This window comes from Papio anubis, chromosome 10 (genome assembly GCF_008728515.1).
Source record: "Papio anubis isolate 15944 chromosome 10, Panubis1.0, whole genome shotgun sequence".
NCBI lineage: Eukaryota > Metazoa > Chordata > Mammalia > Primates > Cercopithecidae > Papio > Papio anubis.
The window spans coordinates 62,657,845-62,674,399 of record NC_044985.1 but is presented as its reverse complement, the minus strand read 5'-3'; the positions used below and the strand labels follow the sequence as shown (position 1 = coordinate 62,674,399).

Genomic DNA, 16,555 nt, shown 5'->3' with positions numbered 1-16,555 from the left:
ACTTTAAATTGGGAATAATACTTAAATCACAGAGTTGTTATAAGGATTACATGAAATAATGTGCAAAACACATAGCACAATGCATAGCGTTTTAAGAGGTACTTAATAGTTTCTTTGCCCTCCCTCTCTGTGGTTAAACCTTACAACTTATGAAAGCTTTCTCATTCAGCCCAGATTCTTTCCCCCGGATGTAGCATTACTATTGTCATACATGTCTAGGTCTCTTAATACTGTTTAGTTATTGGAGGCTGTTACAAGTATAGTTAGGATTTAGGAATCCACATTCGTGGTTAAGGGAATGAGGCTCTCATTTAGACTCCATTCCTAACAGCACTTGAACAAAAATTAATTATAATAAGAATAATCAACATTATAGTAAATATAACCAGTTAATAAACAAGATAGTCATTTCCTTAAATATAAAATTTAGGCTCTTAGGCTGGGTGTGGTGATGAATGCTTATAATACCAGCATTGTGGGAGGTGAGATTGCTTGAGCAATCTCTGTCTGAAAAAGAAAAAAAAAATAAATAATAATAATAATAATAAACAGAAGTGTAGGAAAACTGAACAACTCAGGTGAGATAATTTGTGCTTATACATACCTGGACTTTAAAGTGATTCCTTTTTCATATAATTATCAACAGAGCAAGCAGGCAGATTCCTTGAGCCCGGGAGTTCGAGACCAGCCTGGGTAACATGGCAAAACCCTGTATCTACAAAACACACACACACACACAAATGAGCCAGGCATGGTGCCATGCTCCTGTAGTCCCAGATACTTGGGAGCCTGAGATAGATGGGTGGCTTGAGCCCAAGAGGCCAAAGCTGCAGTGAGCCAAGATTGCACCATTGCATTTCAGCCTGGGTGACAGAATAAGACCCTCTGTCTCAAAAAATAAAATAAAAATAAAATTTGGACTCTGAATCTTAAAACACCTATGTGACATTTTCTCTTGTTAACAGCAGTGACAGCAGTTGGAGTAGTTAGTTAACAAAGCTAAGTATTGTCTCTTTATGTTGGTAAGGGTACAGATCCTGGGGCCAGACTGTTGGCTGGGTTCAAATCCTAGCTTCACCACTTACTAGCTGGGTAACAGCAATTATTTAACTTCCCTGAGGCTCAGTTTTCTGTAAAAATATGAATAATAATACCAACTAGTATCTTAGTGTTAGCAGTTGTTACCATCATGTCTGAAAAAGATGGTGAAGGCCCGACATGTTACATACTCTCCCCACTTCTTGCCCCCGCAATGTCGTGCTCAGATGAAGATTGGTCTCAGATTGAAGACCAGTTTTATTATTTGAGTTCACAGGATGTGATAAAATAAAAGTCACTTTAATAATGTTAACAGCTACCCTTGTTCAACGGGCACTGAATTGATAGTTTAAAACAAAAAGTAGTATCTTTTTTTCTGCTTGTGATTTAAAAATGCTTCTTTGTTAAAATGTAGCGATCACCCTCCATGCAGATTGCTACTAGAAATTTGGCATACTGCCACCTTCTAGACTTTTATCCAAGTGTGAGCATAGTCACAGGCACACACACATTTATTATAAAAAACTAAACAAACAAATGAAAATTAATTGAATCAGCCTATATATACCGTATTACAACCTGTTTTTTTGTTAAATTGAAAAAAATCCTAAACATGTTCTGTGTTTAAGTAGAGCAATTAATTTTAATAAGTGTGTAGTATTCTGCTATTTGAATATAAAACAATTTAAACAGTATTTTATTAATGAGGAAATAGAGTTGCTTTGATTTCTTAATATTATAAACAATAATTAATGCTTACTCTGTTGATAATTATATGAACAAGGATTCACTTTAAAGTCCAGGTATGTATAAACACAAATTATCGCACCTGAGTTTTTCAGTTTTTCTAAACTTCTGTTTTTTATTATTATTATTGTTACTTTTCTTTTTGAGACAGAGTCTCACTCTGTCACCCAGGCTGGAGTGCAGCGACACAATCTTGACTTACTACAACCTCCACCTCCGGGTTCAAGCAATTCTCGTGCCTCAGCCTCCCGAGTAGCTGAGGCTACAGACACACACCACCACGCTGGCTATATGTTTTGCATTTTAGTAGAGACAGGGTTTCACCATGTTGCCCAGGATGGTCTTGAACTCCTGGGCTCAAGTGACCTGCTGGTCTTGGCCTCCCAAAGTCCTGGGATTACAGGCATGAGCCACCGTGCCCGGCCTGAATGTTCTAAAGTGTTGTTGATGGTACAATGGTGAAGAATTGCAGCAGGGACACTGAGCTGAGTGTCACTCAGTTCGTAATTTGGGTTTTATAGTTATCATGTTCTTGGATGATCTACCTGATAATTCTAGAACATATGGAACCACATTTCATTGGAGGGCAAAGTTTTTTTTTTTTTTTTTTTTTTTTTGTCAGTTCTGTCTTATTTTAAGTGAACACAGGAGCTATCAATCTTTACATTAATGAAATATCAACTTTGTCAATCATTTTAACCAATTAAGAAAAAGGGAAATTAAGTAAAGAAATAGAACAAAGATTACTGATGAATAATAATGTGGATGTCTGAATACGTGATGTGTCTTCTTTCATAAGAGCCACTTAAAAGATACATTTAGTGCTTCTCTGTTTCTGAGTGCTGTGGCCTAATGCTTTTGAACTATAATAGTTCAGCTAATTCTCCTTTGGAAAAGAAATTAAGTGACCAGCATGATGGGGACTTAGGATTCACATCAACTGCAGGAAAACAGTAAATGAAAACCACATACTTTCCTATCTTAATTAGGATGTGATCACCTCATAAAGATAATTACAGCATGTTCTTTCATCATTGTTTTTCAGATATAAAAATGCACTCTTGTTTTACATTTAAAGATAAGCAGCTGACCTTTTCAGCTCCAGCAGCAGCATCTTATTTTGCAGATAATCTGCCTCATTAATGAAAATCAGAAGCAGCTTGAAGTACTTCGTGCATAATTAATTATCTTGGCAAGAAGATTTATGAATGTAATTTTTCTCAATTGCTCCAATCAGGCATAAGTGAGACAAACAAATATATTAAAACTAAGCTATTCATGGTCTCTGTGTACAAGACAGTGTCAAGGACGTCTAGGAGAATTAAGACATGAGGGCAGACAATCTCTTTTTACTACCCAGATCACATATGAGTTATACATCTTTAGGGGCAGGAAGGATAATAGAATTCACATCAGAAGGTTTTGTGGTTTTGTAATTTGAGTAAAATGTGTATCATAATCATGCAGTATATTCCTTGTCAATGAGCAATTTAAATGATATTAAAGATGACATATATGAGCATAGTGTCTGGGCACCAATCTTGTGTCTGGTGGACATCTGTAAAACTGTGCACCCATACAGGCATATGTGAGTGTATTCTCTTGTATATGATGCCACCTTCTAACTAGGATTTAGAAGTTGAATGATTGAACAGCTTAAATGCATAATTTTGAAAGTCCTTCTCTGGAAGTTACTTACCTGAGCTTCTTATCTATTGCTTTGGAAATTTTGAAATGGGGATACTAAACTTATCACCAAGAGATTTTGTGAAAAATAAATGAGAAGGTGTGAGTGAAAATACTTTGAAACATTTACATCAGCAAAATGTCAGTCCTGGTCCCATGATTATGACTACGCACAATGAGCCTCTTCAGTTGTATTCTTGAGTGTATCTTTCATATTCCAAGAGGTGGTATTCCTGGATAAACAGTGTTATTCCCAAAAGTGGAATTTGGGGGTTGATAGAATGTGAACAAGTGTTAAGTCCCATGATCCATCTTGTCAAATTACCCCCACAAAAGTTGTTTAAATTTGACTCCAACTAGTTGGAGTCGAGTACTAGTTCCCACCACATTGGTCAATGTTGAGCATTACCTTTTATTTTCATGTTTGCAAATCTGGTCTTGTTGTTTAACTTAGTATTTCCTAAATCTCTAGTGATTGCATTAAAAATACGTCTCAAAAAAAAAAAAAAAAAAATACTTGCATTTGCATCTCTCAATAAATGTGAGCTGCTGCCTCAAAAAAAAAGAAAAAGAAAAAAAAAAGTCCTTCTCTGAAGGCAGCTTTCATACATTGGCTGGCATAAGACCAAAAAAAGGGTTGCATTATTTTGGTGACACTGGTATCAAACCGTTGGGTCAGTAACAGGTATACATGACTGTCCCACTGTCCATAGATGAAAATTTATCACAGAATTTCATTTTGGTATACAGTCTGTCTTTAGAATTCTCTCTAGGGCACGCCAACAGTAAATTCAAAGGATCTGATAGTACTTGTAGAAGGATCATGTAATTTTGACAGAAAAAAAAACCTTTTCTAACTGGGATGTATGCGAATGACTATTGCTTCCAATGGCACTGCAGTTCAAAGGTTGAAAGAGAGGGACTCTGGTGCAGATGGCATGGATACCAATCCTAGCTTTTACATTTACTAGGTATGTGGTTTTGGGCCAGTTACTTGGCCTCTGTGCCTCAGTGTTCTTTTCTATAAAATGGGGATAATAACAGTATCTACCTATAGATTTATTGTAAAAATAAAAAATATTATACATTTTAAAATGCTTTGAGCACAGCTTGGCATATTGTAGGTGCTCAATACTTTTCAAATGTTCACCATATCACTACATACTTTGGTGGTCACTTTCTGAGCTTTACTGGATAATCACTAGCCTACAAAATCAGACACACTGGCCACATCCCACACCAATTCCATAAACCACTAGATAGTCTTAACTTTCTAAAATGTTCTGATATGAACAGGGCATAAATGCCATTTCATGGCTTTATATCCAGTCTAGTTCACTCAAAAGGTCAGCTTTAGCTGGAAGATAGAGTTTAAAACCAATTTTCCACTTCTTAAGTTTCTCCACCCTTTAGCTATTCTTTAGGTCACTTATACTTATTATAGTTGATTACATTTTCATTAAATTAGGTCGTTCCTGTATACTGTTCAATTGAACTGATGGCTTAACAACATTTTGGTTATTGAAGCCCTCAAGTCGGTTGGTAAGGGGGATGGGGACACACACTGACCACATTCACTCTCAGAAGTGATGTGTGTGTGCTCCCTGGGGAAGGCTCTGTGGTTGCTTCTAATCCTCATGCCCATTGTATGACAGAATTAGCTGTTGCTGCCTGAGATATCTGCTAAGCCCTGGGGCTGCCTGTGGGTCTCCTTTTACCTCTCTAAGCTCTTTTCCTTCCCTACCCCTGGTGTTTGTCCCTGGTGATCATTGGCTTCTCTTTTCTCCTGCCACCATCCCAAACTAGCCAGGAAGTAGAAATCATTTTCTCCTCTTCCCTCATTCTCACAATCCAATCCCAAAGACAACCCAAAAGGATGAATTAATTTTAATGAATATTGTAGGGAGACTCTTAAGCAAACAATAAATGGCATGCTTTAAAAAGATGAAGACATCTTTTAAAATTTACCAGTTATTTATTCTGTCTATATTACAGTTTCTGATTCATTGTTTTTCCCAACAACCAGAGGTTCAGGCCAAAACTTTGGTAGGAAATCCGTTAAGCTGCCTGACCTAGGAAATGGGAAGGTAAAATGAAAATGTCAAACTTTGGTCCCACTCCTAAGTAGCTCTGCGCTGTCTGTCGGTCTGTCTCTCACTCTCTTTATCTCACACACACAGTGAATATAATTGGCTGAAGATCACTTAGGGTGGAACTTTAAGTTATATTGGGAAAATCATGCCTTCGATATCTTTGGCAGGGATACACATTGCCAACACACTGGATGGGGCTGTTTCCTGTCCTGAAAAACAATTTCTTTCCACTGCTGGGGAAGTTATTTTCAATGAGTCAGAGGTAATGTTAGAAATAAAATTTAGGTCCAGAGACTTCTACTGTACTGATTTTGTCCATTGGACGAAATAACTTTCCATCCATTAAGTAGTTGGAAGTAAAGAGCCCTACCTAAACACAAATAATTGTTGTGGGCAATGTTAAGAAGGGAAGTCCTTACTGCCTTTTTTAAAAATGAAATATAGATGTGAGAAGAGAAATTATATGCTAACACAAGTCAGAATAGTTAAATACATAAAATTATTATTATAGACAGGAAAAAAGATTGTATGTAAAGCTGTTCATAAAATAACAAGTTTTGCCTTAAAATAACATATTTTAGCTTTCCTACTGCCCCTCAACACAGAATACCGGGATTTGATACTGGAATTTGTTGAGGAGATACAGATACCTTCCAGTTGATCTCAGTAATTCACAAAGGGCTCCCAAATTCTACAGAAGAAAATTGTGAGCATTGTCCTCCTGGAATCTCTAAGTCCAAATAATAACAGGCCAATAACTAGATCGGTCCCAGAATACATCTAAAAATGGAAACCCAATCCACGTTTTTGGCACTAATTGTTTTTTTCTGCCCTCCTGCCAAGTCTGCAGGTGCAAACATCAGCAACACAGCTTTAGCATCTCTTCTAATGTGCATTAGAATCACCTAGTGGACCAAATAGATATTTCAAATCTGGTTATTGCTAGTTAAGTCCAGAGCTCATTTGACTGTATTGTCTAATACAAAATACAACTGGTTCTCCTACTGTAAAAAAAGAAAAAAAAAACCAAAGCCCTATGGAAACATGCCTTCAAAATCAAAGCAGGCATTAGAACTGTCACCTGTGACCATCAACTACAATTGAAAGCATTTCTCTGTATGTGTGTATTTTTGGTAATTGCAAGAGAGACTGTCAAAAAGTCTTGGGTTAAAGAAGATGAATAACTGATGCCTTTTTCCTTGATCAGTTTTTTGTCCTTAATAGAACCTGGTTATTCAGCAAGTTCTGCACGTGGAAAAGAAAATGAAAGTAATTTGATGAGATTTTCATCTCCCCTTAAGCATTTCTGTTAAGGTGGTTTGAATTGCTTATTGCTAGTTCACCTCCTCCAGCATATTTTAAATAAAGATAAAAAAGATCTGATTTCAGATTGTGGAACAAATTGCAGAAAAATAAGCTGCAGTGGTTTATGACCTTCTGATGCATTGCTTTGGGCTGCAGCAGAAGTTCACCTTCTTGACACCTCCGTTGTTTATCCTTGACCATCAGAGAGCATTTTCTATTGCTTGCATGCTCCATCTTTCAGTCCTGTCTTTGGCACATGTCATTTGGGAAGTGAAATTCTCAGCCTGCTCTTGCTGTCACCACTGCCCACAGCTGGCATCTTGCTCTCAGGGACTCCTTCTGACAGGCCTGACCCACACATTCATTCTCCTCTCTAATGAACTATTTTCACTAAGCTCCTGATTATATACAGGACTTAATTCGGTGTTAAAATTGGGTTCTATAACCATAGCTTTGCATTTTGGTTTTTATTTTAAGAATGTTCATAAATATAGCCTAATGAGATATATATAGGCCACTTCTCTTCTCCAGAATCCTTTATTTCTGCAGATGTATATAATAAGCAGGAAAAATATTGCATAGTATGAATTCTGACACTGGCATTTCTGTCCCTACCTACAAGAATTTCCTCCTATTGGTTGTTTGAAATTAGGCAAGTTATTGAACTGTCTATTGAACTGTTACCTCATCTATTGAAAGGACAAATATCTTTATCACAGGAGGGGTGCAAAGATTAGTTGAAGTTATGTTGTAACCTACCTAAATTAGTACCTAATTCTTCTCTTGGAAGGAAGGCTGGTTCACTTCTTCTACTTTCTTCATTCTTATCTACCAGCAGGAGTCCAAAGTGGGACTTCCAACAAGACAAAAATTAAAAATATTTAAAAAAAGGAGTCCTTCTTTGCTCAAGGCTAAATACCTTCAATAGGTATTTAGCCCAAACTTCCCTCTCTTCCAACCTTCCCACTGTTTTTGGTACATCCCTGTATCAACTTTCCCCATGCGTCTTCAGTGATGAACAAGACAAGCAAAGAAATGCATGTCTCACCTAATCAAAGAAAAAAATGTGGGGAGGAGCCCCTTTGTTACTTCTGCTTTCCCAAAAGCGATCATCCTTTACTCAGCCAATGAATGTAGCCAATGTCTTAGTCCATTTTGCATTGCTACAAAGGAATACCTGAAACTGGGTAATTTGTGAAGATGAAAGGGTTATTTGGCCCATGATTCTGCTGGCTGAAAGACTGGGCATCTGTTGAAAGTTCAGGCTGCTTCCACCCATGGCAGAAGGTGAAGGGGAGTTTCCAAATGCAGAGATCACATGGCAAGAGAGGAAGCAAGAGAACATGTGGAGGCACTAGGCTCTTTTTCACAACCAGGTCTGCTGGGAAGTAATAAAGGGAGAACTCTCCCACAGCCCCCACCAAGGAAGGGCATCAATCTATTCATGAGGGGTCCACTCCTATGATCCAAATACCTTCCATTAGATCCCATCTCCAACACTGGGAATCAAATTTCAACATGGGGTTTAGAGGGGACAAACATCAAAACTGTAGCAGCCAACATCCGCACTTAGATGTTCATAAATGCTACCAACTGATATCTCACACCGCTCTTCTCCTGACTCCACTTTTTACATATCCCTAATTAAAGCTCAGTCTTTAAGTCTACATTTAACAAATATAGTCCAAATATATTTTAATTGAAGAACCATCCAATAGTAATAGAATGCAACCTACTGATATGATTTTAAATTTTCTAGTAGCCACATTTTAAAAGTAAAAAGAAATTAAAAAGCAAAAAGCCACACAAAAAGGGTGAAAACCAATAATATTTTTAAATTAACCCAACATATACAAAATGTTATTTCAATAGGTAATCAATAGTAACATTTTTTTTTTTTTATTGAGACAGGGTCTCACTCCTATTGCCCAGGCTGGAGTGCAGTGTCATGATCTTGACTCACTGCAGCCTCAACTTTGCAGGTTCAGGTAATCTTCCTTCCTTAGCCTCTCTGAGTAGCTGTGACTACAGGTGTGTGCCACCACACCAAGCTAATTTTTTGTATTTTTTTAGTAGAGACTGGGTTTTGCCATGTTGCCCAGGCTGGTCTCAAACTCTTGTGCTCAAGTGGTCCGCCTGCCTCAGCTTCCCAAACTGCTCGGTTTACAGGCATGAACCACCATACTCATACTCATACTGTTATTCTTAATGAGATATTTTCATTATACTTTATGGTAAGTCTGTGAAATCTGCTGTGTGCTTTATACATGGAGCATGTCTCAATTAGGACTAGTCACTTTCCAAGTACTAGATAGCTATGTTGATTAGTGGCTACTGTATTGGACAGTGCAGGTTTTCCTGCCACCCCACTTTAACTTTGAAGGAAGCTCTTTGTTTTCACTGGACATTCCTGATTGCTTCCTCTCTGCATCTTTGCTGACTTTCCTTTTTCTCCATCTCTTGTCATTCTGTGATAGATGCCACCCCATCACTACACACACACCACTACAAAGATCTGCCTCACTCCTCTGCTGAGTTCTATCTCCTCTGGGCATCAAGTACCTAGAATGCCCTATCAAATTAATGGGATGACCATGAACACATTGCTCAGATGAAACTGAAAGATAGAAACTGGGAAGAAAGGAAAAATATTCTAATTTACCCCTTTAATCCATCATTGCTCAGAACCAATTTCCAGTGCATACTTCGAATACTTTTTGTTTTCCTTCCATTGCACATCTCCTCAGCTTATGGCTCATGTTTTCATAGTTTTGCAGGGACCATGTTCTACATAAATGTCCTGGTGCATCATTTACTGTACTTATCACTCAGGCTTCTGGACAGCAGCTGACATAATTTAAAACCTTATAAAAAGTGCACTTAGAATATCTATGCAGCTGTCTGAAGTAGCTACTCGCCAGGCACAATGACTGATTTACTGGGTGGCAGAATATTATGATTGACATGCTCCTGGTTATTTAGGGTGTCCTATCTTGTGATCAGAAGGACTCTGAGAGCCTATTTTGTGTGCATCCCACAGCATACATGGTAAATCTGATCTAAGAGTCTGCTCCTGTGTGTGAATACCTCATAATGAGATGTAACACCCTCATGATGATCGACTTACTTCTGAGTATTATGCCAACTTGTTTTTATGTTTCTTTCCATGGTGCATCTGGTAGTAACAATTTGTAGATCTAGAGAGTCAGCATGATTTAACAGGCAGGAATGTGAACAAGACATGCTGAACATTATCGTAGTTCTTTACATTCTCTTAAAGAGAATAGTATTGTCTCACAGGAATAGTATCTTTTGGGAGTTGAAATAGTATGTGCCAAATCCAGAAGATGAGGTCAGTAGATACGGTTTAAAAATCAAAACAACTCACTCTTTCCCAGCTTTCATCACTGCTGGCATGTGTTAGATGACAAGTCTTTGACTCACAAAGTTTAATAAGATTATCTGAGGGTTCAGGCTTCTCACCTGTTTTTAGAGATTAGAGAACACCTGTTTGTACCCATTTTTCATCCACTCTGATTCTATATTAACTGTCCCTATTAAAGCATTCTTGAGATGTCAAGTCCCTCCCACTTTAGCTAAGAATAAATAAAACTCACTTTCATTTAATAAAATAAACGATCTCTGGAAGTTAGTTGTATCGTGATCCACTTTACTTTGAGGAAACCCTTAAATCATTGATCTAGTTGTGTTTTTATAGGGGCTTACTGCATTTTTGGGAGAAAATTATTTTGTTTTACACGATAAAATAATAAATTTTATAGCTGTTGATAAAATACTCTGTGTGTGTTTTCATAGGCACATTGTACATATCATCTAGCTCTAATTGGATACCAGAAAAACAGACTGTCTTCAAATAATTGTAAATACATAAGCACAATACTTGTATATCTTGGGGACTAACTAGATAATGTGTGTATTATGCATAGATTACCAAATATTCAGAAGAAAATGAGATATATGTCACATGAAAACTGCTACAAGGTCACCAGTATTCTTTTCTTTGCACTAATGATGGACTAAAATGGTGGTTAACAAAGATATTTCCAATTAGCAGAAAGCTAGAGAAATGCTTCCATCCTGTATTTTAACTGCCTATTCCATGCTGAGAAATACTAAGAGTTGGTGTAGACCTTTTGATCACATAGTCAGCTTTGCGATATCAGCCCTATAAATGGTGTGTCCTATTCTAGGTAAGCCGTTAACTCTGACGTGTGTGTGTGTGTGTGTGTGTGTGTGATGTGCGTTTATTGTGTGGAACTTCCAAACTAATCTAGAGTTCTCCTTGGCCACCTGTTTCACACATTTCTCCATGTTACAGGATTTCAGAGAAATCCTGAGACTGCAACAGGCAAGACAACCTAGGCTGGGGAAAGACATAGTATCAGACTTGGGATTATGCCCATTGTTTTGAACGGGCTGCCAGTGTTCATTTTTCAGATTTGAAGTCATTTCCCCTGATGGCAGGGCTGTAAGATTTGAAATGACTCAAGCATGGCAGGAGGGCACAATGGAAAGAGCATGGACTTTGAAATCCTGCAGACTGGAGGACAAACTCTGCTACTTACTATGTGGCTGTGGATAAGCTGCTTAACCTCTTCAAAACTCAGTCACCGCATCTCTAAAATGATGATATCATGACTGTTATAAAGTTATTGAGAGAAATAGAGATGATGCCCAAAAAGCAACTAGCAAACTGTGTAGCTGGTAGTAGTCTCTTAAGAATCAGTCATTATGATATGATCATAAGGATAATGCTATACAGGATTCGAGAGTAAAAAATCTAAGTCTCCTTTAATTGGGATAAGGAATCTGTATCCAGGGCCCCCATGACAAGTGTTGGCATCATTTAAAAAGGTACGGATTATTTCAAGTCCTTTGCTATTTGTGGCTTCAACACTGTATATGGCATGTATGATAAATCAAGTCAATGTAAATGTGAGTTATGCCCTTACCACTTATAATGTCAATGGATTTTAATAACCTCTCTATTTTCTGGATATAGATTTCCAGCACTTGTAGCAAACTAAATATTTCTGCATAGTCTATTTTATGGCAGAAAATATAATTCTACCTATACTGTTTAATATTTTCATATGGGTTTATATAACTATACTTAGATTCATATTCATTTCCAGGAAAGAAGATATATTTTAAACGAATTCATGATTTTTGGACTGCTTGGGAATGTATTTTGATTCTTTGTTAGGAGATTTTGATCTTATTCATGCCATGTAATCTACTGAACTGATTAGTCATTTTCATACTTTTCTGGGATTTTTTTTCTTTTATGCATGTAGAGGTTAAATGAAGAAAAATTCTAAACTTGTTCATATTATTTTAATACATGAGATAGTTTATATAAAGAGAAATTAAAGTAGCTTAACCTTTGAAAGGTTGAGGGACTATTTCTGAATTTTTACTCACTTATTCTGATTATTTAAATTTTGATCTTTCTTTGTTGCTTTTTACCTAGGTTACTTGTTGGTTTCAGAAAACGATAAGAGATTTACAGGAACAAAGTCTAGGTTCATCACTTTCAGACAATGAGGATCTAATTCGTAAGCACGAGGAACTGATAATAAAAGCAAAGGTAAGAGATATATTAGACACTTTAAAAATAATTGAAAAATGCATTAACTTTTCTTGAATATGCTTCTGTGGGTAATTTAGAGGAGAACTGAGAAGTCTCTTTGATTAATCTACTATTCATGTAAAAAAAAAAATCCCAATAACATTAGCAATACCGCTGTGCATTGACAGGGCTTCCAGAATAATGATAAACAAATTAACAGCTTCTACAACAATAACTATATTGTTCTGAATAGTTACTATATGCCAGGCACTATACTATGTATATGAAATCCATTATCTAAATTATCATAAAACCCCTAAGGGAGAGGTATTATTTTCCCCATTTTATGGATCAAAACAAATAAAACACAGAGGCTTGGAAATGCAAAGTCGCTTGACCAATATAATATATCTTGTCAGTGGCAGATTTAAAATTCAGTTCTAGGTTTTGTCTAATACAAAGGCCCAAGCTCTTAAACATTATACTTTTTTAGCTTTCTAAAATTTTTTTCTACACTGAGATATCATTACTATGAGTCATCACTTTTATGACTTCCAGATATAATTTGATTGCTGTTCCCATTTACATGTCTTTTGCTCCTTAACTTGCTTCAGATCTCTCAGTTTTGCAACAAGTAATGGTTACCAGCCCGGCAGCCACTTGTAGGTATATAGAATGCATTAAAATGCAAGCATGAAGTGCCGAAAGCAAGATGAGTAAAGCACCTGTGTTGTAGTTGACCTTCTCTCCATTGTGTCTTGTTATTTGAAAATCAATGCATTTATACATCTGGGGGTCTATAAATACTTTCCAAAATTCTTTACAGAGGCTCCATATTGATCTGCAAGAAAACAGAAGTCCATCATAGTAGATGGAATGAGAACAGTGAATAATCACTATCAACATTTAGAGAACTTTGTATTATTAATATTTTAGATGATTGATAGTTGTAGGTAGAGCTAAGTCATAAAGCTCTAGAAAACAATGGGCCAACATTACTAGACAATAGCTGAATACAGGCTAGACAAGTCAAATATTCACATATCTGGGAGGATAGGAGTCGGCAAGATGAGGACAGAGGCAGTAGATTGCATTTATTTAGACTTAAATCTTTTCATGGGGATCATGACACATTTGTTTCAGTTTCTTCTGTTTGAACACTCCAGTGTCTTCTAGGCATTCAAAGTGTTTGGTTTGAATATTCGACTGATTGATAAAAGGTGCACTTACAGAAGACTGACTAATAAGAAATGGCGTCTTGCTATGTTTCTCAGGCTGGTCATGAACTCCTGGCCTCAAGTGATCCTCCCACCTCAGCCCTCTAAAGTGCTGGGATTACAGGCATAAACCATCATACCTGGCAAATTTATTTTCTAAAAAAAAAAAAAAAAAGTATTAGTTTATTTATTGGGATTTCTTCTTTTTATTTATTTCTGTGAAGTATTCTTTCCAATGTAAGATTTTCCTTCCGAACTATGGGTTGGGCTATAGAGCCATCAATCTTAATCCACCTTTAATTACAAATTACAAAAATGTGGACTAATTATTTAGACTGATTCAGTCAAATGAAAATGAATGCTCAAATATAACTTGTAGATACAAAAAGGTTCTAAAGATATTTGCCATGAATTTCAGACACTAGAGAATTCACTGGCAAGATAACTGATTATTAAGACTTCAGGAGTCTCTGAATCATATGGGTTGAGAGAGACCACCATCAGTCTGTATGTACAAGGGGGAGTAGTGCTCTATTCTGGGGTGATCCAGGACAGCTTTCTGGAATGATGGGGCTTGAACAGATGGATAGAATATGACTTGTTGGTTAGGAGGGGGTGGTCAAACCAGAATATGGCAGAATAAGGCAAACAGCAATGAAACCAGGCTGTCTATGATGAGAGTTAAAGTCCTCGTAATGTGTAAGCCAGAGAAGAGAGGCTAAGGAGAGTTGTCCTAGAGGCAATAGACATCCATAGCCATTCTGTAGGAAAGAAATAATAATTCATGGTCATGACAGAAAAGTAGACTTCCACAGGTTGGGAAATAGAAGAGATTCCTGAAGCAATCAGAGGTAGGCCTAGATGACCTCAAAACTTTCTTTAATTTTCAAATCCTGTAAATGAGATAGGATGCACATTTCAATATCAGTTATGCTTGTTATATTGAAAGCAAGACGAGTGTAAAAAACACCTTTCCAGAGCTGGTTGAAAGGAATAAGTCTGGGTGGGGGAAGTAGCAGTAATTTTTTAAAGTAGACAGTATCTTACCTTGGTATTCCCAGCACATAGGACAGTGCCTGATATGAAAAGGACATTTGATTGATGTCTGTGTAGTAAGTCTTTTACGTTGTGAAGAAGAAACATCCTTTTAGTTTTTCTTTGTGATTCCCTGGTGACTTTAGATAATCACTTAGCCTTCTTTTATCTATCTATCCACCCATTATCTTTAAAACCATTTTTGTAGCCCTCAGACTAGAGTTACACTTCCCTTTTGGTTTACCTTATTGTCTTTGCCTTTATTCTCTGTCTCCCTCACATTCTCTTTCTCACAGGCACCTACTCTAATGGGCTCAACTTTTGTCTTTAGACATAGTCCTATTTCTAAAATATAGAGTTACATGTTTTAATTTTCATAAATAGTATGAAGACATAGATCTCATATTGTTTTTTGCCATAACACTCTTTGCATCTAGTTTATACAGTTCTTTGTGTTCTTCAGTATGCTAACTTCTAGTTGCAATGTAAATTTGGAAAGTTGTATTACATACATGACGTTCTACTTATATCCTTCTTAACTTGTCACTGCCTCCCCCATTTCTTTATTCCTTCCTAATCTCTGATCTTATAGCGCACTCATTCTTTCTTCTGCTGTACTCCTTCTGCCATTCAGCCCTTCTGCCAAGTTCTTCACTTCAGCTATTACATTTTTCATGCCCAATTGCTGACATTGATTCTTCTTCACAAATGGTTTTCTGTTTTACCTATCTAATGTATTTCCTCATATCTTAAGATATACTTTTTAACATATTAAATTTTTGGTCTGTCCAGTGCATTAATTCTGCTTCTTCTGTATTTCAGTGTTGCTTGTGGTCAACAGATGTTGTTTATCCCTGTGAGTTAATGTTCCATTGGGATATCAGTAACTTTGGTATGTTGGGGATATGAAAGCCAGTGCTCTAACTTACCCCTTCTGGGTGAGTTGGGGAGAGTACCCCTAAGTGCAGATGACTTCTTTTGCTACAGTTAGTATTCAGCCATTCCCATTTGTCCCCCAACACCTCCCCCTCCACCACACAAACAAAAGAGTATACCCCTTGGATGACCTCCCAGTGACTGGATTCTGAACCTTGCTTTTATCCATGACCTATTTCTCTGGGTGGTATTCTACCCAGCTCACATGGTGGAGAGTTGATACGGACACATGAAGAAACAGATCAGGTTGCCTGCATCTCTAATATCAACTATCCATCTGATTAGATTTCCACGGGATTCTGTTTTTTCTCTCTTACTGGTACTGGACTGAGGGTACTATTTTCTATCCAAAAAAGGTACAAAGATGAGCAACGACCAGGGAGGTAAGGAGAGAAAGCACCATACCTAAAAAGTTCTTCCCTGACATATCTCCTGTCTATGGCTTCCAAACTTATTGTATGTAGACAGCCATGTGCCCTGAGACTCAACTAACCTTTTGTCTCCCACAGAAAAGTTCTGTGATCTACAAAACCTTACTTTCACTTTACAGAAAGAACCAGCTACATAATTTGTGGGGCCCAGTGCAAAATAAAATTATGGAAGGTTTTCTTAAAATATTATTGAGAAGTTCAGTATAGGGACAGCATGGGCCCCTTTTAAACATAAGGCTCTGTGTGATTGCACAGGTCAGTTGACCATGAAGTCAGTCCTATATATAGGGTTAGGATTTCTGGAAAGACCTGGCAGCCTTTGCTGAATATACATTTTCCTTAGCCACTTTATTAACCTCTTCTCACTTGAATTAGCAGGCTTCCTACAACAAACCAAAAGAAAAAAAAACATGCAGATTAGATTAGAGAAAATGGAATTATAATGACAAAATGATTATAGTTCTATATTCTTTG

General features: G+C 37.1%; 1 protein-coding gene across 5 annotated transcripts in view; it reads left to right on the top strand.

The window, feature by feature from the left end:
- CCDC141 (coiled-coil domain containing 141) overlaps positions 1-16,555 on the top strand; it is a 249,619-nt gene that overhangs the window by 86,491 nt on the left and 146,573 nt on the right. For all 5 annotated transcript variants that reach the window (XM_009182528.4, XM_009182527.4, XM_021924378.2 and 2 more), the window contains exon 6: positions 12,364-12,480. In XM_009182528.4, the coding sequence (XP_009180792.2) occupies positions 12,364-12,480 (117 nt within the window). The remainder of the gene's footprint in view (positions 1-12,363; positions 12,481-16,555) is intronic.